The sequence below is a fragment of the Amphibalanus amphitrite genome, unplaced genomic scaffold, assembly GCF_019059575.1.
Source record: "Amphibalanus amphitrite isolate SeventyFive unplaced genomic scaffold, NRLGWU_Aamphi_draft 000859F_arrow, whole genome shotgun sequence".
Classification (NCBI taxonomy): domain Eukaryota; kingdom Metazoa; phylum Arthropoda; class Thecostraca; order Balanomorpha; family Balanidae; genus Amphibalanus; species Amphibalanus amphitrite.
In genome coordinates, this window is record NW_024882353.1 from 153,623 (window position 1) to 179,518 (window position 25,896).

General features: G+C 48.5%; 3 protein-coding genes across 5 annotated transcripts; 2 read left to right on the forward strand and 1 right to left on the reverse strand.

The window, feature by feature from the left end:
* The first annotated feature begins 94 nt into the window (after nt 1-94).
* On the forward strand, nt 95-5,523 carry LOC122367241 (uncharacterized protein C7orf26 homolog). Its single transcript, XM_043340180.1, has 8 exons — nt 95-570; nt 977-1,089; nt 2,255-2,341; nt 2,660-2,800; nt 3,146-3,379; nt 3,746-3,967; nt 4,485-4,686; nt 4,980-5,523. Exons 1-8 carry the CDS (start codon nt 471-473, stop codon nt 5,051-5,053), a joined length of 1,173 nt encoding a protein of 390 aa, XP_043196115.1. The 5' UTR covers nt 95-470; the 3' UTR covers nt 5,054-5,523.
* Nucleotides 5,524-12,401: 6,878 nt separating this feature from the next.
* On the reverse strand, nt 12,402-18,735 carry LOC122367242. 3 transcript variants are annotated; one of them, XM_043340181.1, is made up of 6 exons: nt 18,702-18,735; nt 17,510-17,648; nt 15,226-15,914; nt 14,754-14,935; nt 14,196-14,423; nt 12,402-13,778 (listed from the first exon to the last, which is right to left on the reverse strand). In XM_043340181.1, the coding sequence occupies exons 2-6, from the start codon at nt 17,639-17,641 to the stop codon at nt 12,532-12,534; spliced, it is 2,478 nt and encodes an 825-aa protein (XP_043196116.1). In that variant the 5' UTR covers nt 17,642-17,648; nt 18,702-18,735; the 3' UTR covers nt 12,402-12,531. The 3 variants fall into 3 exon arrangements, with proteins under 3 accessions (XP_043196116.1, XP_043196118.1, XP_043196117.1); XM_043340183.1 differs by lacking the exon at nt 18,702-18,735 and adding an exon at nt 17,875-18,265; XM_043340182.1 differs by lacking the exon at nt 18,702-18,735 and adding an exon at nt 17,875-18,223 and having other exon boundaries at nt 17,535-17,648.
* Nucleotides 18,736-22,667: 3,932 nt separating this feature from the next.
* Nucleotides 22,668-25,893, forward strand: LOC122367243. Its single transcript, XM_043340184.1, has one exon. The coding sequence runs from the start codon at nt 22,761-22,763 to the stop codon at nt 24,957-24,959; it is 2,199 nt and encodes a 732-aa protein (XP_043196119.1). The 5' UTR covers nt 22,668-22,760; the 3' UTR covers nt 24,960-25,893.
* The last annotated feature ends 3 nt before the right edge of the window (nt 25,894-25,896 follow it).

Genomic DNA, 25,896 nt, shown 5'->3' on the forward strand with positions numbered 1-25,896 from the left:
TTAAAAGAACAGGATGATTTGTATGGCGCAGTTGCGACAAAATTCGTAATTCTTTTAGTCTGTTGTAGAGAGAATAGCAACAGCAATTTGTGACGTCAAACAAGTTGAACCACTCGTTTCGGAGCGTGTCATTCTTTTTGAAAACTGTGTTGCAATTTCACCTTTTAATTTTACATTCGCATAGCAAAAAATATTTTTTCCAGTAGGGAAGAAAGTTGAATCGACGTGTTTGGATACTTGTTTTCTGAAAATCTGAATAGCTAGGATTAACTGATGACCTCATATTTAAATCATGCTCATTGATGTGTCTACACTTCTGCTTATATGCCAGTTCTTTCATGAGTTTCCCCCTTGCTCTTTTCGTGTGTGTTACTTTGACGGAGGCGTGAGGGTGAATCAAAACTTGCAAGACGCTTCGGTTTTTTAGGTTTCAATACAATTTCGAGGTTGTTCGTGTTGCTGGCTGCAAGATGCATTCCAGACGTTCAGGGAGCCCAAATATGGACCCGCTTCAAGCCATGAGGCGGATGGACTTCCCTTACTGTGTCCATGAAGCTCTGAAAAAGCTTGGTCAGTAACTAGGTACCTACCTATAAATTCAATTTTTGTGTTAACGATTCATGTCAGTCCCCCAGTCACACCCCAACCCCATTGCTCAGACTTTAAAGCATGGCGATCTCATTGATCTTGTTGGCGATCCTGCTGGTGCTAAGACACTCGGTGTCAGTGTTGTGCAGTTTTTCTCCTAGAGCGGCAAGGATTTTGTTTTCGAGTTGTTACTGTTAGTCTTAAACCTTCGATCTAGATAATATGTTTGACATTGGAACAGAGTGTTGTATCTCGTAAGTCTGAAGTCTGAAGTCAGAACATTTCAAAAGTACGTTTTTAACTATGCTTATAAATGTACGGTACAGGTGCGGTCTTGTGACGGAGTAACTATATCGTGACTGACTCAGCCTCTTCTGTCCTTTTACAGACCAGATAGTACACCAGGAACCAACACGACTGCGACCCATTCAGCCGTTCGTACAGCTCCTTATCAACGAGTTCATCATCTTTGACGGCACCGGTAACAGCAAGTTCAGGAGGGTGAGTATGCTTGATGTTGAGTTTACATTTCAAACAATGAGTTAACCCTCGCTCGTTTTGGTGTTTTTTCCAGCCGCGAGCGTATAAGGAGGGGGGGGGGGGGGTCCGTTGGACACCCCCTTGCAGTTTCGCCCCTGATCGAGCTAGAGCTTTGTGGAAGAAACGAACGTGTTGCCCGTAATGAGAGGAAGCCGATGATACCCAATTGTAAGGTCCTAGGTCATTGGTTGACCTTCCAGGTCAGGTTAATGACACAAAGGTCGGGAAAATCGGGACATGTTAGAACGACGTAAAGTGTGGCTGCCATGGGGTTTTCGGGGTGCTGATCACGAATATCATGTTAGTTTTGATCACAGATATGTCTTCATTCATTTAGGCTAGGTCGGGTCACTGGTCAGGCCAGGTCAGGTCAACCAGTAGGGGTCCTGCCGGGTATTCTTAGTAGGTGTCAACCACCTCTGACAGCTTCGTAACATGTTACGAAAGCACCAAACCTACTTCGTAAATGTTCATATGGTTGCTATATTCAAATGCAGCTCCAAAAACTAGCCTAGAAACATATAAAACTCGAAAAAAGTGAACGAGGTTATCAAAGGTCAATGACATGACCTGACCCTTAAGTGACCTTGACATCCACCCTTATGCATGGGGGCAACACGATACCACATGTTTGAACGCTTGAAACCACGAAAAGACTGCAAACGCGCGGCTAATGCGAGCCGACATAGTGCCGAATCGCGATTCCGGCCAAATATGGTCTCGAAAAGTAGGTCACAGGTCAAGGGTCATTTAGGCAAACTGACATAAAGGTCAGTTTAGTTCAGGGTCATAAAATTTTCAGGGTACCTAGGTGAAAAATTGATAAACGCGAGGGTACTGAAAGTTTGGTCGCGATCGGCCGCTTTTTGGGCGAGTTATTCGCGAAAAACCGAGCGGGGGGGGGGTCGTTCGACTCCCCCCCCCCCCTATACGGGCGAGAGTTAATTCACTATGTCATCAGGGTTGTTTCCTGGTGTCGATTTTGAGTTTTATGAAAATATAGCATCATCATAGTGACTCTCATAAATGCAGTAATGCTCACTGTGTGAAGAAAGGTGTGTCTAAGAGCTTATGGTGCCCATTGCGCTGGTTCATACTGTTTACCCTTCGTCTCTATTTGCTGCAGAACCTTAACAACGTACAGAACCTACAGCTTCTTGAGGTTCTGGGCGACTACTTCAGCCTGCCAAACTCGGAAGCAGCGCGCGTCATGGTACGCTTTTTACGGTTTTTACGTATCGTAGAACTCTTGAGGCCATACTAGTTACGTGGAAGGTACATTCTAACGTGTGTGCTTGCTTTATCACGGACATTTTAAAGTCAAAAAATGAAAATAAATTTACGCACTCTCTTTGACAGGCTTCCTGATTGTGGAAGTTTACCCACATCGCCGTTTCACGATAACCGAGCGCCGTCCCTTCCGCAGACATCCATGGCTCAATGCCATCCTTCCGCCTCTCTTGACAACCCCGCGCCGTCTTACTTACCAACTCCCTTACCCTATCAGTAACCCGCTACGTCCCTCTTCCAGGCGTTCATGGTGCTCTTCCAGCCGGTGCCGGGACCCGAGGGGGCCGCCGGACGGCGCGTGTCGCTGCTGTGTCGACTTGTGTCGCTGGCTGTGTCCACTCGTAATAGCCAGGTGCTCTCCTGTGCCGGCGCCTGGCTACTGGTGAGTCGAATACAGTTCCATGGATAATTGACTAATTTCCAATAATTGACAGTGGAAGCCGGGACGGCACTCAGTGTATTTTGGGGCGGCCCTGTTTGTTAAACGTATTTAAACGTATGATACACGTATTTGTTGAGAAAATGCGATTATTATTTATTTATGAAGTTAGCCCGTAATGTATATGGCTATTTTCTTTGTCATGATTATAACTAAGGAAGTCTATACCAAGTGGATCGTAACATAACATCAGTTTAGCTCACGGATTGTTTGTTCTCTTGAAATCGCTAGACCCCCTTCGACCACCGCAATCACTGACATCTCATCCCCTTTCTCTCTACCGAGCAGCAGCAGGGCTGCACATCGGCCGCCGCACTGCGGCTGGCCGAGTCACTCCTGGAGGACCACCTCCTGCCCCTACCCCCTCCTCCCTCCAGCTCCGGAGAGGAGACACCCGACCCCCCGGCGGCTGACAGTCTGCCGGAGCTGGCGCCCCTGTTCACTGCGGGGCTGCTGACGGCGCTGACACATCTCTATAGGGATCTGCGCAGCCGCCCGCCGCCGCCGGAGCTTATCTCGCAGGTATGGGGTGGATATGGATGAATGAGAAAGGTAGAATGCTATAGCAGTGAGGGATGGTATTGTGTGGCAGTCATGATGGAGGTGTTGTGATGCATTTTTAGAGTTTGCTTATGTGATGTTCATATTGTAATGCTCCCTTTGCGTGTTTCGTAGCACTAGGTGGAGGCTATTATTGGGCATTACATAGCAATGAATTGTAAACCGCGTTTCTACCAGAAACCGCATATGAAAAATTAGCGATATCGTGACCGTTTATTACGACGTTCTACGCATATTTTGCGCCCACCTTCTTACCTGCATTTTCATCCCATCTATACCAATTACCACGTATCGACACTCACCCACCCCCTTTCTCTCTCCCCACAGGTGCTCCGCTGGCTGGAATCGAGCCCCTCCCTGCCGCTGGTTCCTCTCTCCGGGACCGGCCCCGTGCCTCTGCCCAGCTCGGCGCCCCCGCCGGCCGCCGCCTGCCCGGCTGCTGGACTGATGACGTGGTCGGTGCTGTCGGCTGCCGTGGGACCGTCCCAGACGGTGAAAGGAGCCGATCAGATGGCGAGACTGCACCTGCTGCTACTCACGTGTCTCCTGGTGGGTGACGGGGTTCTGGTGTAGGGTAGGGGTAGGGGTGGGGTAGGGTAGGGTAGGGGTAGGGTAGGGTAGGGTAGGGTAGGGTATGGTAGGGTATGGTAGTGTAGGGTAGGGTAGGGTAGGGTAGGGTAGGGTAGGGTAGGTTAGGGTAGTGTAAGGGTAGGGTATGGTAGGGTAGTGTAGTGTAGGGTAGGGTAGGGTTGAATTGAGTAACATCCTAACTTACAAAGGGCTCGAACAACTCGCATGCATCACCATCATGCTTTACAGTTCAATTAAAAGCAGTTACCCAGTTCTACACAAATAATACCAATAAAAATGCAAGTTTCTACACCCAAACTAATGCATCCGTTAATCATGCATATCAAAACATACAGTTATCGCGTAAACCTGTATTCTAGTCGTAAATAAAAACCATATTTCGTGAACGTACTTTATCTAAAACACATGATTTTTCCACGTCTATGACAGCCTTACCGCTCATTTAACGCTCCCGGTCTTCTCCCTCCACCCTCAGGAAGTGCCCCGGCTGCGACCTCAGTCGGGCGGCCGTCCGGCCCTGCTCACCCACGGCCAGCTAACGCGACTGGTCACTGCGCTAGAGTCGGCGGGTCTGGGGGCCGACCAGCCACCGGCACCCCATCATCAGCTGGCGCTGGACAGGATGGCACAGCTGTTCCAGGTGGCGCTGGCCGTGGAGGGACTCGGACATAATAAACGTGAGTCTATTTTATAAATGGAAGTGACTGGAGGCTACCTCGTTCGTATTGAACAAGTTTTTGGGACAGTTCAGGGAATCGTGTGAATTTTAATCATTAACGACATATCCAATCCATGGTGTCTGTTTTGTGTGCATGTGAATGCTTTTCTAGGACCGAACATTTCTTGAGCGTGAAGTGTTAGTTGATATTGATCTTAGGGCAGTTTAGCTGAACTATTTGCATTGTAGTGATCTCCTCTTTGGCGTGCGCTACTCTTCCTTACGATACGGCTCTATGTCTATATATTCCAGGCGAGAGTCTACAGCAGCTAAGTCGGCTTCGGCAAACGCCTCTCATCCGTATCGTGCTACAGCACAATAGCTAACCAAAGCGCCCTCCCGCCCAACGGACCAGCCGACCAGCCACAACTCATCCACTTGGATACTACGGTGGGTCCGCCTTACGGCCTTATCCCACCCGGGTCCCTGGTGGCACCCATTGGGTCAAAAAAGTGTGATCGGTGAAGTGCGTTTAATTTGGTCAGAGTGTAACTACTATGCTGTGGCCAGGAGCGAGGCTGGTTTCTTGCTGGAATGAGCCGGCTAGCCAGTGTCTTCTATTTCCCATAGCGATACTAGGTTCTGGCCTGGTCGAGCCTGATCAGGCCTGAGGGTCTGTTTAGGTTAGAAACAGACCGCCGCCGATGAAGAAAGGCTGAGGCGTTTGTTTAGAACGGTGATCAAGCATGCGAGCTCTGAAGCGTTCATAATGAAAGTGTCTTATGTTATGTGTTCAGCTAAAGTGTCCATATTTTGCCATTGACTTTGTCCAATCAATACATCATGATGCATTGTATCTAATCTATTGGAAAATGATCTTGCCCTTTTTATAGATTGATTGTTTTTAATGCTTAACCCTCCCATTCTCGATTATTTTGAAGTAATTATTCAATGAAGGCAATCGGAATTTCACCGTTCGGATAAAGTTACCTTTGCCGGAAACTTCATCCGAATGCAAAGCATCGTCTTAATCGACATCCCTCCATAAGAATAAAAGCGAGAAGCTTATCTAGCAAAAATGGAAAGCAAAACTAATAGATAAATTGCCTGTGCTCAGCGGTGGCCCCTAGGGGCCTACTCAAATTTTATCCGCTCACTAACTGTCTGAGGGTAAGGAGCACTGGATAGTGTATTGATAACGGGAGTATCGGCTGACGGTTCAAGAAACGGTCCATAGATGAAAATGTTTAGTGTTTCATTGAAATGCACAGCAATATTTGACACTAAGGCCACGGCAAACACTACTATTTAAAAAACATGATTCTATATGGTAATATATTATAATCATATGATTAACCCACTAGATGACCTTCCCTATCAGCGCGTTTCCTTGTCGATATCGTCCCCGGCGCACAAAGCCTGTCAAAAGTCAACTGTCCGTCCCGTCCTTTCCCAAATGCCCCTCCCCACGTCTCGCAGGATTAACTGGTGCCCTCATCACTATATGTACAGCACCATAATAATCGTATCTGGTGTGGAATTAACGGAATATGGTCGATGAGCTTCCTTGAAATATCAACGCAGCCTGATTAAATCCATCTTCCTCTGAAGGTCGTAGACTGAACTTAGCGGTCCTTCAACAAAGACATCAATTCAGTCGAGCAGCGATGGTCATCCCCTGAGAAACCTGACCGGAAAAATATGTAATGCGTCATTATGTTAGTATCAGTAGATCTCAGCTCATATACTTACCTCGTGCATACTTACCACGCTTAACTGTAGATAGAAATAAGTAACGTCTTCCGGTCGTATTTATCAAGCGCTATCATAAAGATTGCTATGCTTAGGTGTATGTCAGGGTGTCATCTTCCTTGTAAGAGGTTACTTTGTGATCCAGGGGATCCGAGGCTTTGATGCGATCCACTGATAGCGGGGCCGTCAAAAGGCCACCTGTTGTTGTTGACAGCTTATATTTATAAGGGGCTAGGGTACCCGCGGGGTTATCAGCTACTGGCATCAACTCAGCTGAAGTTACTAAACACGGGCCAATTCGTGTAGCTGTGTTTATAACGCTCGCACCTGTAATATTTTAATGGATGTTGATGAATTCCCAGAGTTATATTTGGGGGTAGGTGGGTATCCGCCCCCTCTCGCCCTTGTGAAGTTGGCTCAGACTCTTGGCTTGGTCCGTGCGCGGTAGTCCTCTCCGACCGAGAATGGCTGATGCCAGCCCTGTTGTGCTTTTTTCGTGATAGCTCGGAATGCGTCAATCGTCAGAAAGGGAAAGCTTTATCGTATAAGCGAGACGTATTCGAGAGCTTGCTATTTTCTTTAAGCTTCATCAGCCTGTGTGATGTTCCCTGGGACTAAGAGCGCAGTATCAAATCAGGAGTACATTTGTAACCTTGCAAAGGTTTAGGTTTTCATATCACTTATGTGACCTGCCATGAAAAATAAGTGAGACGCCAAGGGGTTTGGTTTAAATTCCCAAATTTAGGTTGAAATGAGCCTATCAACAGTTGGGATTCAGCCGCACCTTTTTGCGCGTATTTATTTTTTAACCAATTCGCGCAGCATCATATTCTCTTTTTTTAAATCATCATTTGACGCGGATTGACATAAAAAATGCGAGATCATCTAAGTCGTTACTCTGCGACGGCTATTTGTGCGACTGAAAAACGGTCTTTGGGTCGGTGACCTGACCTCCTAGGTCACCGGCCGACCTGTGGCTTTAAACTTGGACCTGTGCTCCGAAGACCAGAAATGGATTTATTAGCAAATGTGGGACTAAAGGAAAGAATTGGGCCTGCGAGTCTCTTTGAAATGGGGCTGGACTTTCTCCGCTCATCTGGGGGACCCGGACGCTCAGAATAGCTTACATTCATATCTCAGGTCGGGCATATTTCTAGTCTTGAAATCATTGCCGGATCCAGCAGGACGTTTTTTTTTGGGGGGGGGGGCAAATGGCCGAAATGGCTCCTTTCTTTCCATGCACCGCCCTAGGCGTAATGTTAAAACTCGGGTCTTTTAGAGGGGGGGCCAAACGGGCTTTGGGGGCCATGGCCCTTAATCCACCCTGGATCCGCCGTGTCTGAAAAGGCTTGTGTCGGTCCGTTCAAGGGCCTGCCACTCGCCGACCTTCGGTGTTTGAGTCCTTCAAGTTCAACTGAAAGGGCGTGTGCCCTTTCAGACCGTTTCGATGGTGTCTAAAAATATGCATAAAGCAACCTCATGCTGATAATGACGTACGTACTTTTACCAACATTTTAGTCCGAAAGCAACGTTGGCACAAGACGTAGCCATTGGCATCTTACGCGGTAACATTTGGTGACGGTGTTATTGGCAGCCATTGCCATCGCTTATCCCCGTTTGCGAGGCTATACCCAACGCCAGACCCATAATCTCTAACCACTGCAACGGTCGCCGGATTAGGCCGCCATTGGATCGTCACCTCTGCGTCAGCCTCCCCACACCTATATAGGCCGGCGCGGCGACAGCGCGGGTCTGCTTTAGCGGCGCGACTGGCGGTAGGAGGCCGTGTCTTTACCGTGTCCCCTCCGCTGGCGGAGTGAGACCATACGGGAACACGATGTGGCCGGTGAGATACGGGGTGGGAGAGCATTGGGTGGAGGATCAAGGTTGAGCTACAGGGTGTAACGAAATTATCCGGACATCTTTCTTCGCGCTGTAATTAAGAAGCAAGACATTCTGATATTTTCCCTTTTGAATTATTATATAGCCACCTTTCATAAGAGCGCAGGTACACATTTTTGGAGCATTCCAGCCACTGGATTTTCCAGCACAGTGGGTTTCATATAGAGTAGCGCCTTACTAACCTGTGCCCGCAGTTGGGCGGCGCTGGTGGCGGGTGTCCCCTCATTCATCTCCTGATGGACAATAGTCCATAATATATCGACGGAATTGCATGGGAACTATTTCCAAGCCATAGCCCTTTAGCCCAGAAGAACAAAAAGGTCCTCTCGGCATCACTTCTCATTCTGCTAGGGACTTGAAGGTGGTGCGCCGCCCCGTATGAAGACTGCGCGGCTTGAATCAGGTATCGGTACACGTTCAGAAACCGAGCCATCCTGTGCCGTCTGGTTGAGTGGCTCCAACCAATCGCTAGCCAGGATGTTGCGCCGGTAATACTCGTCACTGATAGTGGTTTTCTGTGTCGTCATGAGCAGCTTGAATATTACACAGCAGCTGAACATGCTCCAGGTCTGGATTTTGGCCGGATGTTTGACGCCGGCGACGGCCGGCACATTCGAGCTGCTGGCAGCCCACACATAGCCGATTTGACGGTTCAACGGGTATCGCAGCTCGAACAGCTTCCCATCCGACCAGGTCACCTCATTCGTGTCTTCCTTCGACCAGTGGACACGCCCTGGCCTGAAGCCAAAGGTGGTGGACTGGTTGTTTTCCCGTCAATTTCATTGTCTTTTCCAGTTTGAAGGGCAGTAAAACCAAGCTAAAGGGCGGGTAACGGTGAATCATGATGTGGGACCTCTTATTATCTACCTTGGTAAGAATTCGAGTCAGTATGCGGATTAATTGGTGCCGTTTCCTTGTCGCTATCTTGACAGCTCTCCTCACCACTTGGCAAAGGGCGCCTTTTGCGATCGAGGCCGGGCTGAGTCTGCCACCAAGTCCCAGCTTATTACGCCTCAGGCAGATGTGCTACTGGCTGCTGCTGATGTCCAGCTGCTGACAGACCAGCTTCTGGCTCATGCCACCATGCCACCAACACGTAGCCTTACTACGAAACGAGAGACTGTACTTCTTTCTCTCCACTGCCTTAAACGAAAACTATCAAATGAACCCGTCGGCGACTCGACTCTTACTCAGAGTAAGAGTCATTTCGCAAGGTCAGGTCACTGCTGAGTTGAGAGCAGATACCAGAGGTATGCATTCATCCAATTTTCCAGCTTCTGACATTAAAAGAGAAACTGTGCGAGCAGATATGGCAAAAAAATAGATGTCCGGATAATTTCGTTACACCCTGTAGTCTGTTGATTTGGTCTATTTTCGTTGTTTTTGGTTGTCTCTCATCGTATGTTGAATGCTTGATTGACGTCTGCGAGGGGACTTGAAAAAAAAACTTTGCTTTGTTCGGTGTCATGCTTACTGATAAGAATTTTGATTTCTCGGGCTGATCAAGCTATTCCATGTTCTGCTCTTTGGCCGTAGCAGTAGCTTGTCTTTTAGGTCGTAATAGCTAAATGAGGGGAGTCCTAACTCCTGATAAGATTGAGATACAGTACACATAGCGACCAGTACTCTGTAGACGGTGAGTCGTCAGCTAATTTACCGCTCTCAACAGGTACCACTTCTTCTGCTGGTGGCGACGGTGGTCCGGGCTCTCCCCACGCCGGCCCCTCTGCTTCCCAACCCACACCCCATCCTCTATTTCTCCCTGTCTGACTTGGAAACAGCTCCCCTAATTCGCCCTGTCCGCGACTCACCGGTTCCCATAACTACCTCCCACGGCAATGATCTGACCGATCCCAACACCTACCTGCAGGACTTGGTTCATGTGGAGCCACGTAAGACAAAACCCGTAGAGCCAAGTCCTCCGTCATTTAAACCATACTTATTCAACCCTTATCATTTCAATTTTATTCATAACGACCATTTCCATTTCAGTCCCTACCAATTCAATCCTTACCAGTTTAATCCATTCGTGCCTGTTTCGTTTCACAATCCATTTTTCTTCCCGGCTTCGTCTCCATCTACCCCACCAGCCTTCCCCGGTTTTAATCCCTTCCTGTTGCCTCAATTTCTACCGCCACCTCCCTCTTCGCTGTCACCTCCCTCGTCGAGACTGGCATTACCACCCGCACCACCGGCACCAACACCGGCACCTACACCGGCACCTACACCAGCACAAGCACCGTCAACAGCACCGTCAACTCTGCCGGCCTCCGTCCCTCGGGTAGAGCCGAAATTCCCGAAGAAGAAGAAGGCCGGTTTCGGTCCGGAGAAGTTCCAGCTGTTGAAGTCAGCTAAACTGCAGCTCCGACCCGAGCCGAAAGCTCCTCTTCTGTCCAAGGAGGATTTGGAGTTGATACGGCTGCTGAAAATTGAGTGTGCCACTGGAAACTCTGCGTACTGTGTGTGACGTCACGATAAGGTGAATGACGTCAGACATACTGTCAAGATTGAGACGAGGTCAAGCGGAGGTTTTGCTGTGCCGCCGCTCAACATGATGTAATATAAACGATCGGTCTGGCGTCCATCAATATGCAAATCACAATGAATGAAGGCCACGGCTCCTCCGACTGGATGGGAGTGGGAGGAGATGGGGCGGGGGGGGGGTAATGATAGACGTGAGGAAGCTATATATCTAACAGCGTCGGTCTAAAAGCTTTATGGTGAATGAATATGATTGAGCAAAAGTAAACATGTTTCAACTTCACTTTCACCGCTCACCTAGAAATAAGCAAGTCAATAAAAGATCGTGATCAAAACTGTGTGTAGCAGACATGGGCACGGATCCCAGACGACCAAACACGAAAATCAATATGACCACTAGATTAGTGGTCTTTAAGCGTGGAATTATGGTGGAAAACATGGCTTATAGATGCCTCTCAACGAACCAACCATTTTGCATTCCCTCAGAGTTTACAGTTTTGAGAAAATCCCTCAAGATCCATCTCGGATCCATGATCACGAATCATGGATCCGAGATGGATCTTGAGGGATTTCCCAAAACTGTTAACTTTGAAGGAGTGCAAAACAGTTGGTTCATTGAGAGGCTTTTATTAGCCATGTTTTCCACCATGATTTCATGCTTGAAGACCGTTTATGTAATGGCCATCTCGATTTCCGTGAATGGTTGCCTGGGATCCGTGCCCATGTCTGGTGTGTAGGTGCATCGCCGTTATTAGTGTTCTAGTCAATACAAACAGTGTTGTGAATGATGGTGTGTCTGTGATCGTGCCTCGTCTTTCAATTAAATAGTGCAGTTTGTTTCACGAGCCTTTCGTCCCCTACCCTTCGACCTAACGAGATGATCTGCGCACCAATTCACCTTCACATGCTGGTGAGGGCTCGTCTCCTGCGCTTTTGCGACTCATTTTTGCCGAAATTTTACGTGCGCATCACCGTCTCAACTCTCATCTACAAGTTTCGTGGTGCGATCTATCGGATAACCCACTCAGCAATCCACTCACTGTTGACGCATCAGGAAAAGATAACAAAATACCGCTCTGGGAAAACCATCAACTTCTACCCAGTTGCGTGCTGGTGGTCCATCCATGCCCGGATTAGTGATCGTCTTAGCAATAGCTTTTTCCGCCTGTCTGTCAGTCTGCGGGTCTGCCGTCAGTTGACAGTTTCCGTATCCGTTGCCATTGGTCGATCCAATAGTCCGCTTAGCCGTCTTTTTTCGGCCTGGCGCCTCGCTAAACGCGGAAAAACTCACGAGAGGATCAAAGCTGTTGGCTATCAAGAGGCTTGTACGCGGCCCGCCGTCAGCTTGAATAATGAAGGGGGGTTTTATTTATCGAGACTCCATGATTATATCGTGACGGATTGCCTACGGGCTCGAAGAAAACGAAGAAAACTGCATGCCTGCAACGGATACGACTGCTTTGAACACCATGATGTTGCACTTCGTTTTCTGATGGCCTACATTGGCTGCCCGGACATTTTTAGAGACATTTCGCATAGGAACCTGACCGTTCCCAAATATCGAGTCCGCAGCTAACTTCATGAATAAAAGACTGATCGTTTCCGCACATCGTTGCTATTGATGACAATGACATAAACAACAAGCCACAAAACGAGTACAAAACAATAAGTAGGTACCCAGGATGCCCCAGTGAGTCTTTCAACGACAACGACGCCGACGACTACTGGCCTACTGCGGCGGCTGGCCTTCCGTCGGCGCCGTCGAGCCCTGGGTTCGTCTCCTGAACGGTCGGTGACGCCTCTGCGGGGCGGGAGCGCTCTCCGGTGCCGGCCGTACCTCAGACTCTGACGTGCCCAGTGCATCCTCCACCTCATCCAAGTCAAACGTCACCGTGCCTCTGGGATGCGCCTGTCGCGGGGCACCGATGCTAGGTAGACCTCCGCCGGCCGGCGCGGGCAAGCTGGGGAGGTGCTCCCGGGATGGCTCTCGTGGTGCGCTGACGTCCTCCACCGGAGCTACCTTGCGACTTGAGGTCTTCTTCAGCACTGAACGTGACGGACGAGCCTCGGGTACCTCCACGGGTTTAGTCTGCTCAGCCTCCACCGCTCCCTTTGTCTCTAAACTCGGCTCTTTGGCGGCGAGCTGCTTTGGCTCCGAGGGCGGAGCCAGGGACGGCAGAACGGATCCCCGACTGCGCACGGGGACCACCTCCTCTTTGGGCGGCCCTACGGTGCCACTCCCTTCTCCTGATACCACCCCGGAGCTGGCAGCATCGTCCACAACCGACCGGCTTCGCGCGACAGAGGAAGTGCTCGTACGCACATGGTCTTCCGACTTCTCTTCCGGTGGGAACGTCCTAGCCAGTGTGTCCATGGCGCTGGTCCTGAGAGCTATGGTTGGCAACTGGTTGATCGTCATGGCTCGCCTTCGTCGAGAGGTATCGTCGTGCGGATTGAAGGATCGTAGCACACTGCCGCGTCGATGATGACGGAACGACGCCGCGAGGAACGTGGCACTCTCATCCATGGTATCCTCGAGGGAATGACGACGCTCCTCCTCAGTTTCGGCACAGCTACACGCCTCGCTCATGTAGATTTCACTCTTGATGAGCGGCGGCATGGATGGTATGAACGGTAGTTTCCCGAACATCCACAATGCCAGACCGATCAACCAATCATACAACGCCACGAGCGACACACCCACCAGGAAACTCAAGTTGCCCAACATCTCCGCCACCATTTTACCAAAGTCGTACTGCTGCGCCTCGCCGAAGACAAGCAGCTCGTCTGAGATGAGGACCTCGAGGCGCGGATGGCGAGCCGTGCGCGCGCTGCCGTTCTGAGGAGTGTGAGCGCTCCCTGCCAGTCGGGGTGTGATGGTGAGCTGGTCGCAGTGACGGGGACATCGTTTGGTGCAGTTGGACGCCTCGGTCAGGTCGAACACGGTGCGAATCGTCTCGATCGTTGACTTCAGCTCTGAAACATGCCGGGAATCGTGGCGGTCAAATGCAAATAAATCGCACTCGTAACTTTGAGTCACACGAATATTGGTAACGTGCTGAAAGCACAAAAGCACATTTCATCATTGCACGACAGGCTCGGGATATAAGTTACCCTTTGTTTCATTATCAATTGTTAATTAAGTGATTATTATAATACAAATGCCACCCATCCAACTAAACATATACAATATCTGGAATAAGGATTATGAACTTAAAGTATGTGTGAGTTTACTGTTGCAAAATGTTTGTGGAGGAGTGCATGACAAAATAATAAATAATCCCTTACATGTCCGCTGCTTATTTAATATTAAATATCTTGGGACGTCGGACGTCATTCGGCTCGTTATATAATACTTAGCTCTTGTTCCCGGACTGGTCGGTCGATTCGTACCTTGTTTCGTGTGACAGAGGGGCAGGTCGACGGCATGTAGGTTGCTCCGGCGCTTCAGACGATCAATCCATGGAACTCGACATCGCATCTTGCCCTCACTTGGAGTGTCGTCACCCTCTGTCTTGTTTTCTGACGTCATCTTTTCGTATAGGCAGCTCTCGATGCATGTGACCTGAGACTCCTCTTCACCATAGTCCTTGCAGTGTTTTGTGTGTATCCGTTTTACCGCTAGAATATTCAGGCGATGTCAGGTAATCGACAATGCCCTATGCTTCTGGACTAAATAACATGCGGTGGAATAATGAGCACAATTATGAAACGTGTCATGAAATGTGCAAGGAGGGATATTCACTAAGTGCTCACTAGCATATCAAACAGTTAGGTATGCACAAACCCAGCGTAGAGTCACGTCTTCCGAAACGTCCTTAGTTAACCCAGTGCGAAACGGCCACACCCTTTATGTTTGTAAAACATGAATGCATAGTTATTCAGGCCATCAAAGTGTAAGCAACAAAATGGGAAAGGTCACGTAACTTCAACTGAGTACGTTTTCCTTACCGGACACATGCACCAACGTGTTCTCATCAGCTGCCACCCGGTAGGGCACGATGACGCTGGCGGCCGGCACGTCGGTGAACTGGTTGTAGGCGGTGATGTAGACGGTGATGTACATGTCGGATGTCTCCAGACAGGGCGACTTGCCGATCAGCGTCTTCTCGGGCTCCTTGGGACAGCTCTTTCTGCAGACGAGAGATTAATTGTACAGACTAATTTTTAATGACGTAACAGGAAGGTTACGATCCAGTGGCGAGGAAGAAATCAAATATTTTAGTTAATCTTCGACTTATGAATGCCTTCTCAGATTCGCGAGCAACATGTTGTAGACTTTTGCTTAGTGACTAATTTTTATCCGAATTTTCAACGACTGCTTGTGGATAAAGAAAAATGCACTCGCACTGACACGCTAATGGATGTACTTCTTTTTTCGTCAGTAACTACCCGACTCGAGGCATCCAGCAAGCGTACTTACCGAAATTGGTAGGTTATTTTGGATCGCTGGTAGCCTTGGTTCTCGTTGTGCCTAAACAAATGACGGAAGCAGTTCGGCGCCATGCGCGTGTCAATCAGGCTTTCCTCCAGGGTCTGCGTGGGTCCCGCGATATCCTGCATTGACTTCCGTAATAGATCCTCATCGATGTAACGTTTTAGATTCACACCAACGTAATTCAGCATTTGCTCGATGGTCATGTTGTCGTAGGGTAACACCCAGGCTTGGTCGAGGAGCCCGGGATACTCCTCGAGAAGCATTTCTTCGAGAGTTCCGAAGTATTTGTCTAGGAACCGTTTGATCATTGTGCCGTCTTCAAGTGCTAAGTACAATGGCATGAAAAATGGCCGTCTTACTTGGCACCTTCCGAAATTTGCCATCTTAGATATGAGTAGAGGAAGAGGATCGGTAGGCTTGAACTCCCTCTCATGCTCAAGGCACTTGAGAATGCCATCTTTTAACGCTCTAGTAAAAGCATGTGGGTATTCTTTCCGTAGCTGAACTTCCAGGTCGTCCATGAAAGGTGTTATTAAATCGTCATATAGCAGCTTGTTGAAGAATTTCGGCAAACTCTCGCCGAAATGTGTCATCCTCAAGCCGTAGACTCTGGGCATCGGGCAAAGTACTATCTCCAAATTCTCTCTTGATATCGAGTTTGTTTGTGCATACACCTGAAAATAAAAGTGTCATCAAAGGTCTTGAATTAAACATAATTTAAGCATACATATACCATTGCAAATAATGCGGTAGAGAACGGTAATATATAATACTGAACGAGGCCGGTGTAAATAAATTTTCAAGACCAAGGTCCTTACTGAATTTTTGAACGAGGCCGAAGGCCGAGTTCAAAAATCAGTAAGGACTGAGGTCTTGAAAATTTATCACCGGCCGAGTTTGGTATGTATTTTACTGTATGCCAACGATAAAATAATTGTCTAGACCGAAGCTCTTAGCCGTTTTTTGAACGAGGACATCCCAAAATGTTGACTTGGTAATTCGTTTTTGACCGTGGTCACTTTTCTTACACCAGTTATTACCACACCCCTCAGGCTAATGTATTTGAATAGGCCAGGCATACAGTAAAGAAAATGGTTTGCACCATTTCGCAGATAAAGATTAACCCTCGCCCGCACATGGGGGGGTGGTGGTTGCCACCCCCCCCCCCCAGGCAGTCTTTCTGCTCTGCACTCAACATTTTTAGAGCTAGAAGGCTGATTTTTCGTATAGCTGCTCGTCTATCCTTTCTTGATGTCCACTGAAAGTTTCAAGTTTCTGTGATTTTTGGTTTCGGAGATATGACCTTGTTTGTCAGGTCATGTCATGACCCAAATGGCCAATTCTCAACATCTTGCGTTTGCCATGGGCCTTGTGAGCTTTTGACACCCTGATTTCGGCCTTTTTTGCCAGTCTTACCTCCCACCTATCATGGAACATGTTGTTCGACGATGTACAGGGGTCAAGGTCAGGGTCAAGGTCAACCTAGGTCATCTAAGATAATTGCGTTTTAGGCAAGCTGAATTTACTTTTTGTGAAGTTTTTTGACTGCATTTTTGGTAAAAGCTTCTCAGATCATGATTTCATGTGATATGGACCCAAAAACAATCGGTGCACACATCAGTATACACACAGACACACACAGACATACAAACACATATAATTGACCTTGACCTAACTTGACCTGAAATGACCTCAGCAGCAAAATTCTGGTCGGATAGTGTGGCAAAGAGGTTCTAGCTGGCTTGGCACCAGAAAACAGCATCGTCATCGGTATTTGATAAGCAGCGCACTTGATATCCAACAGTGACCCAAAACAGCAACATTTTTAGTTTGACCTGACCTGGAAGGTTAATGACTGACCTGAGAAGGTAAAACTGGGTATCATTGGATTCGTCTCTTCCCAAAGAATCTTTTTGGTCTTTACTGCTAAGCTCTATCTCCAACAGGAACGAAATGGCGCGGGGGGGTGGCAACCACCCCCCCCCCCCCCCCATGTGCGTTCTAGGATGGGAAAATGGCATGTGCGGGCGAGGGTTAATGCTATTTCATACATTTATTAGTCATGGGAAGAAGGGTGATTTTAATATTTAATATACATGTCTGGGTGCAGCTCTCAATAGCTTATTTTACGATGGAAAATACCTTTGTAGTCATGCAGTTACTATAGTTATTGAGTTGTGCAATATTTGGCGCTGGTTGTATCATGGGAACTTAAAAATGAATTATCGCTTTCCGTTCTGTCTTTTTTTTTTCCTTTACTTCTACTCACCTCTACCACTTTACCCTTCACATACTTGTCGATTGCCTTCCCGAAAGCAATAACCAGCACAGCAACGCAAGCGAAGACGACAAGCTCTGGCTTTGGGAATCTCTTCAAGCACAGCCAAAATCCTTTTAACATGGATTAACTGAAACAGAGATATGCACGAGTTTAGTAACCGTTTTGTGTCTATAGACGCGATGTTTTCAGCATATGCGCTGTTACTAAAATACAAATATACAAAGTTATAAATGGTGTAAAGTAGTTTTGGAAGATCATTCGAAAACAAATGACTAAATAAATAGGTGCATTGCTAGGTACAGCAAGCACTTGATGATTTAAGAAATGTGATAAGATGCGGGAGCCGTATTTACCTTGACAACTGTCCAATGTCTTTTACTTGTTGCCACAAGCTTACACAGCATCGTTCTCGTCTAGCAACTTGAATGTACAAACAGTTCGCACAGATTCCGCGTCGAATTCAGTTTAATGTTTTTCATCACGGAGGCCTCGAGATTATCTCATGTGACAGCGAAACAACACCTGAAGTTGCGATTTTACGAAAGCAATTCATGCGCTTGATTTCCATTTCCCGTTCGCTGACTTCACACATCGATATTGAATGTAAAACATCACAAACAATGATGTTTGACTTTATGTCAGTTAAAAGAACGCTAATTCTTCATTCCCCAGACATTTGACATCTTTGTTTATAAAACTGGCGCATTTTGCCTCATAATTTTGATATCCGTTTAAAATGTGAGCAGGCTCGTGACAACTTTTGCAGCTGTCCTACCGAACAAGAAAAGCCATGCACAAAGGTCATTTGACTTTTGTGAAAGATCCGGTAAAGATTGCGGATTTTTTTGCGGAAGACACCTTGAAATGGGATAACATAGGTATTATACCAAGTTTTAATATATGTCACAGCTGTTATTGTCAAATTTGTGGCATCTATCGGAACCCTGAGTGCCGTGCTAGTGCCCTGAGTCACTGAGTGCATTGTCTATCTCAACTATAGTTCGTTTTTCTTAAGTTTGCCCCTCACTGTAAACGTCTTTTTGAACACAGCACGAGAATTGCTAGCTGAATTACTGAGAAAACTGGTTGGCGCACATTGATTTCACCATATTTCACAGACGATCAATTTTCTCAAATTTGTTTTCTATTTCACAGACTCATAGCTCGTATTTACCCATACCTATACAGCTCCACAGTGATTGACGACTTCTCAGGAATGCTTCCCTGAACTAATTAATAAATTGCACGGCGTTTAACATTAACGTTAGTCGTTACATCGTCGGTGTTCAAAGTTTATTTGGAAAATATTATTCATATCTCCAATACAATGTGCGCCAACCAGTTTTCTCAGTAATTCAGCTAGCAATTCTCGTGCTGTGTTCAAAAAGACGTTTACAGTGAGGGGCAAACTTAAGAAAAACGAACTATAGTTATTTTATTTTGCCCGGTTAACTTAAGTGACCCTCACTGAGCGCCCGGATGTGATAGATCGAACACATTGGTCTCGGCTGGTCTCGGCTTTGGTGTTCGCAGCATGAAGCCTAGCTCGACAGGGTATTCCTATATTTAGAGCGACGATGCCTCGAAGGTACAGTGCCGTCGGTAGGTATACACGCGAAACCCATTGTGCCTATACCGTCTGCCTTCAGTAGGTGGCGGATCGATGACAGCCAGCCGACCTGTGTACCTCACGGTTGCCATGGAAACCGGCCCGTGCTCGGCGCCGACTCTATGCGTCACACCTGGTGGGCCTCCGCGTGGGTCACAGCGAATAGTGACGGAGGAGTAACGGCGAGTGACGGCGAGAAGTTACAGTAAGCAGTGACAGCAGTGAAGAGCAGTGACGCTCTCTGTGAACCGTGAATCACGGCGACTCGTGACGGTATCACGATACAGTGACGGGTAGTAACGATTAGTGACGCCTTGGATCACGGCGAGTAGTAGCACGGTAGCGACGCACAGTAACGGTGAGTGACGTTCATGTGACGCCCCGTGACGGCTATCACCCCCGTATGAGTTCTTGGAAGGCAGTGGATAGCAGAAAGGCTCTTCAGTCACAAATGCGTGCCGATCGTGACTTGTGCTGATTGGTTCATTGACCTGAGACCTGAGCTGAGCTCGACAATCACCAGGTTACGGGATTACTGTCCATCGACGGAGCTGGTGAGTGACCCGAGTTAAAACGATGGACTGATTGATTGTATATTATTTTAGCTCTAATCGATTTTATATAGGTACCTAATCCGTCTGTGTTACTGGTAACGTCACAAATCACTTCACTTACGTCTGGATTTAAACCGTTTGCTTTTTATCCACACCGTGCCCCTTTGTCGTGTAACATAATCTCGCTGAATAACACTATGTTTACTTATTTGCCGCAAATTAAGAAGCACTGACAAGTGGCAAGTTTCCGTTGCCAATTTTATTTCGTAGACCGTAGACGAAAAGAATAATGGAATAGAGGTAACGGATTGACGTAAGCTTCAGTCCATATCATTTTTGTCACGCGGTTTTTTGTATGGAAGGCGCTCCCAGTAAGAAACAGCGAAACGCGAATAAAAAAGAAGAAGAAGAAAAACGGAACAGGAATACCTATCATCTTCTATCCCAAATTGAAATTCATGACACGCTCTCCGCGCAGCTCAGCGTATACCTGCGAGATAGGCAACCCGCATTACACGCCTGCGAGATAGGCAACCCGCAATACACGCTGCGGCGACGGGCCGCCTGGGAGCTGCGGCTCTGAGATTCGCTCTCGGGCTTGGTTAACCAATCAAACAAAGAAGCTCTGGTTATATAGAAAGGTTAAAGGTAGCTGCTTAAATGTAGATGATATGGACTGGCTGTGGCTAGACGGTCGACAATAGACAATGAAGTTACTAGAACATCGCCATTTCGTGCTGCACGTTTCCAGGCACCCAGCTGCAGAAGACGTTCTTTACGCGCCCGACACAGTGTCCAATGTTCATTTTAGTCTCGATTATGAACTCATTGTTTATAGTTTGACGATATTTGCTACGAGTCACGAATAAATATTAGGCTTCTTGACTTTGTGATTTTCTATAATATCCCGATTCTCTTATCCCAGCTACCAACCGAACCTCATGTGACATCCTGCGGGGATTTAACGTCTCTCCACGGTCGCATGCCGGCCTGTATGACCTTTGTGACCGTCCGGACCCCGCGTGACCCGCACCAGACCCGTGTCCGGCCGGCGGACACGCGAATTTGCCGTGTGCTGCCGGTTTCATCAGACTACTCTAATGAGATTGGTGCATGTCGGCGTGCGGAGACCGGTGACGGTGAGGTCTGATGAATGATGATGACTGTCCTACGGTAGCAAATATAGCTCGGTACTATAGGACAGGACTAGGGGACGCGGGAGGGATGGGCGTTTTTGGAAGAGAATTAGATATTTAGTAGTGCTTGGACAACAACGATGGGAGGAGCCACCTCGGAAATTGACGCAACCCATAAAGTCATCTCGGTCTTGTGCCGTTTTTGTGTTAACATTTTCTTCAAACACCTGCAATGTGTTGATTTATACAAGTTGATATGTGGTTAAAACAATTAGGTAAATGATTAAGGTATTGATCCACACTTAAAAAGGCATCCGTTGTTATGTCATAGCCTTTTTACGTAACATCCCGTCTAGTGTCTACAGGTCGATATTAGCTGCAGTGCTGAGTGACCGTCCAAATTACCGTTAACTAACATCAATCGCTCTCAGATTCGAATCTGGGCTTAGAATATTTCATATACGATTTGAATGATATAATCAGAGAAGCTATTTGCTATATAGTATATTTTTTGCTATATATATAGTCACCCGACGTCACAGCGCTTTAGTCCGCAAGCCAACCGAACAGCCATGGCTCAGTTTTGAAGTTTTCACTCAGATCGCCGCTCTCCTGCCATTTATCCGTAGCCTGTTGGCGTGTCAGCCATTGGCTTCTTGAGCGCTCGCGACGAAAAGCTCTTGACAGCCTCTGATTGGCTATTGACCTGCTGTCAGTGTCAGTGAGCGAATACTCACAGAACACGACAGTCACGACTGGGAGATAATGGACCGGTTAGGAAGAAATGTACCCATTGGGGACAAAGGGACGTTCACGCTAACAATAATGCACGCTAACAATGGTCACATGCATATTGCATAAGTCACTACTACTGACTACACAAGCGTCGTACTCCACGTCGCTAGTCTGGGTGTAGGGATTTCTAAGAAGCTGCAGAGCCAAATCGCTGATAGGTAGGTGTGAGAAGATCGAAATAATAATTCTAATAATTAACTATCTCGTAAGTAGGTGATCAGTAAAGCTCTCGTATATCGTGTTAAGCTGACAATTTTTATTATATGAAATACCGATTTGGCCGATGCATTGTCCTGACCTGACCTGATCTCACCGGACCGTGGACCTCACTTCGACCTTTGTTCAGCATAAAATTAGGATTAAAAGGTCCATATTATACGGCTCAAGTTGCCACCAAACGATATGGTACAAAATGCTAATGCTCTGAGGCCATTCAGCCGAAATGATATGCCGAAATCCCAAACCAGACACTTCCTAGCATTGATATGACGTTTGAGGTCACTGGTTGTCCTGAGACAGTAACTTGTGCTTGATTCACTTCGTCTCGTTCACCACGTCTTATGTCACTTGGAAAAGACGGATAACACGAATTAGGACGGAAGACGGTTCCCAGTTTCATAATAGCTTCTCCAAAAATCGTCCTCGGGTGTCTGATGCTGTTTTGTTCTTGTTTTCACAGGTATCGAAGAGGGAAAAATCGTTTCTCAGCATCACTTCAGCGACCAAAGCACCGTCTGTTGTCTTCAAGAGACCTATGCGACCCTCAAAACTGCAGATCTGGCCAATTGAGAACATGTGAAGTAAAGGAAGAGCAGTAATGAGTGAGTTCCGCTGATCTGGGCAAGCTGGTCAAGCAAACGACACTTCGGCGACAGCCCACGAGTTTCTGACCCTCGGTCTCATAAAAACATGTAACGGAAATCCGTCCATCTACCAGCCATCTATGAATAACCTACCAACCGTCCATATATGAGCGACCCGTTGCTATCGACTCATATCAGCACCTGGCTCCATCACCAATGGCCAGTCCGGTTAACGACGAATATTCCGACCGATTGGACTCGCATAGATGGTCACATCGATCGCGCTACAGTGGAAGAATTCAATAAACTGTCAGCGGGTCGGCTGTTAGCCTATTGGCTGTCATGTCCCCTTCAGCGGGCCCTGAAGCGGTGGAGTCAGAGTCAGAGAGAGCAGAGGAGTCCAGGACAGAGGTTGGGAGAACAGAGGCTACAGGATGTCCGTGCGGTCCTCCTCCCGGTCAACAGCTAGCTCCAGAATACCGACGCTGGCGTCGACAGCACGGTCTTCAAGCTCCGCTCCACGGACAACAGCTAGCTGGATGGATACTTCTCCTGGCCGCTGCTGCCTTCACAGCTGGTGTGCTGGTCCCAGCGCTGACTGCTCCGCTACAAATACCCGCCGCCCTACTGGGTGTAGTTCTTCTGCTGGTACATGCCATCAGCCACGCAGCAGCCACTCTGGTGGATCCCGCGGATGGTGAACTCCGTTCTCGTCCCGGGCGCCACGCGGTGCCCGAGTTCGATCGACAGCAACACGCGCATGTGATTGAAAACGGTCGGTGTCATCTTTGTAATGTAACCATCACCTCATCGCGAACCAAACACTGTGCCGCTTGTAACAAGTGTGTTGATCGGTTCGATCATCACTGCAAGTGGCTGAACCACTGCGTGGGGAGAAGAAACTACGTCTGGTTTTTAGTGTGTGTGGCAAGTGCAGCTGCTCTATCGCTGCTAGTGCTAACCCTCGCCGCCGCAGCGCTAGCGCTTTGTTTCACCTCCAGTGGACAGACAGTGGTGATGAGAAATGATACGCAAGCACCAACACCTGTAGCCAACACCACCCAGCTCTCTCAGACTGGAGCCGCTGAGTCTCTGCTGAAATCACCGCCCCCTGGTGACAGTGGTGACGGTGGTAACGGCGATGGTGACAATGGAGTAGCTGGTTCACCTTTGGTGACTGGCGCACACTTGGCCATGTTTGGTGTACCCGTTGAGAAGGCGCTCTTCGCCGCAGGAGCAGGTCTGTTCGGTACTCTAGCTCTGGTGGCTGCGGTGTTGCTGATTCATCTCCTTATCTTCCACGCATTTCTAGCCGCTCGCGGTGCTACCACATACGAATACATCCGCCAGCTTGACTCTTCCCACAAGTCAGCCCCACCTTCTGCAGAGAGCAATCGCAGGTGGCGCCACCGGGGCTGCTGTGCTCCTACAGACCTCACCCGACGGCGTAGAGTTCGTCCGGGTCGAGCGCCACCCGCGCCGCCTATCGGTCACTCCGAGAAACAAAACGGCGTCAGTGGACCTCACCCGGCTGAGTGTGTGGTGACGGTATCAGGGTCAGTACCTCTGGCAAGAGCGGAGGGATCCCTACCGGCCCTGCCGCCTCTACGGACGGCCTCTGGGTTGAAGGACACGCTAGACACGCTACAGAAGTATAACGATACGCGCACTCAGCTACCCGACTCTGATAGTGAGGGTACTGAAGAAGGTGGTAGTGCGGCTGCCGTGCGTACTTGTGCTAAGGTTGAAGCTATAACACCAGTTGCTAATGGGAACGTGAGACCGGCTGTGACCAATGGCTCACAGTGGCTCAAACAGCCAGCGACGAAAGCCGATTCTCCTGCACAACCGGAAAGCAAAAAGGACCGCTCACCGGAGGCTACCTCCCCTAAAAATGACGTCTCATCAGAACCAGAAGCGGAAAAGAAGGAAGAATCGCCCACCGAGGCTAAACCTTCGCTTCTAATGGCCAACATAGTTACAGTGGCTTCTCAGAGACCTTACAGTGCTCCAGTACCAGCCACTCGAACTTCGCGACCACGAGAGCTTGACCTCACTGTGGATTTGGGCGCTCCGTCAACCGACGAGGGTCGATTCCGTGTAACACCGGTGACGCAGTTCGAGCCCACGCCAGCGCCTGCGCCGATTGGCTCACCACACATCACTCGCACTGTGGGGGGAATGGGGGCGGGGATGAGACGACGGCAACCCTCACCGGTTCCCGAGGAACCTCGGAAAGCTAAACGCGTCACTTTTGTAGAAGTGACGCAAGTGCGCCGCGTTGAGTGTGCGTCAGATACTGAGGATTGCGGTGATCGTGTTCGGGATGAGACGAGGCCACTGTCAGCGCAAAACGCAGTGGCGGATTACATGCAGAAAGTGCGGGCGCGCAGAAGAGGACACCTAGCGGCGGGAAGTGAAGCGTTAGTTGTGCCGCTGGCCGGTAGCGGCGCTAGTGTAGAGGCACCCTCCACCGAAGGGCGACCGTCTAAAGTATGGTTCAGTGATGGTAGTTCAGCGTTGGGAAGTGTAAGGACATGACGTCAGGCTTCGGTACCGACCGAAGCTGATGTGAACGATTCAGAACTATCGAGTGATAGCCCGGTGACCGATGTGGGTATGGCTAAACTGGAAGAGCTAAGCGAGAGTGACGACGAAGTGTGATGTAAACGGGACAGAACTGAGGGCAGTGTCTGGGTGTGAACGTGACTTGAATGGTGGCCAGGGAAGGACAGTTGGCCTTTTCATCGAGGCCCACAAAGAAGTCAGAACGAGCTTTGCAGATGTACATATCTGTGGTGTCGATACTAGTCACGGGACCTGTGTATTCATATAAAAACGCACATCGCGTCTGTGCTATACTTGTATGTGAGACAATCACTGGGCTAACACTGCCCTGCCGTTCGCCTAAGCAGTGTCGCTGTATGTACAACTATACGGGCTGTCTAGATCACTGTACCACCACTCTTTGATGTCATGTATCTGATAACCGTTCGGTGTGTAAACCATAAGATCATGCTGTCATAGATTGATCGGTAGATCATCGGAGATCGCCCCGTCACCGTCCACTGCTCACGGACCAACTAACCTGTTCCCCCTTCCCCCTTTCCTTGTCACTGGCTCCATGTACTAACAATGTGTCTGTTCCAGTCGCACTTCCACCTCTAAACTCCTCCTAGATTACTTTCCTGTTCCAGTGGCAGCTCTAGCCCCTACAAAGCCAAGGAGGGCCCTGTTCCAACCTCCTCTATCTTGCTCTTGGAGGAGTTTAGAGGTGTTAGGAAGCGCGACTGGAACAGACCCATAGCCACCCAGTGTTCAGTCGGTGCTGCTCTACAGTATTTCCATCAGCCTGTCGGGAGCCTAGGTGAAAACTGACCCGGGTATGGGAGGTCTATGTCGGTTGTATCGATGCTACGGGTTGTCAGCTGCCTTTGAATACAGGACTGCCCCCAGTGGAGTCTGCTGGGAAGAACTA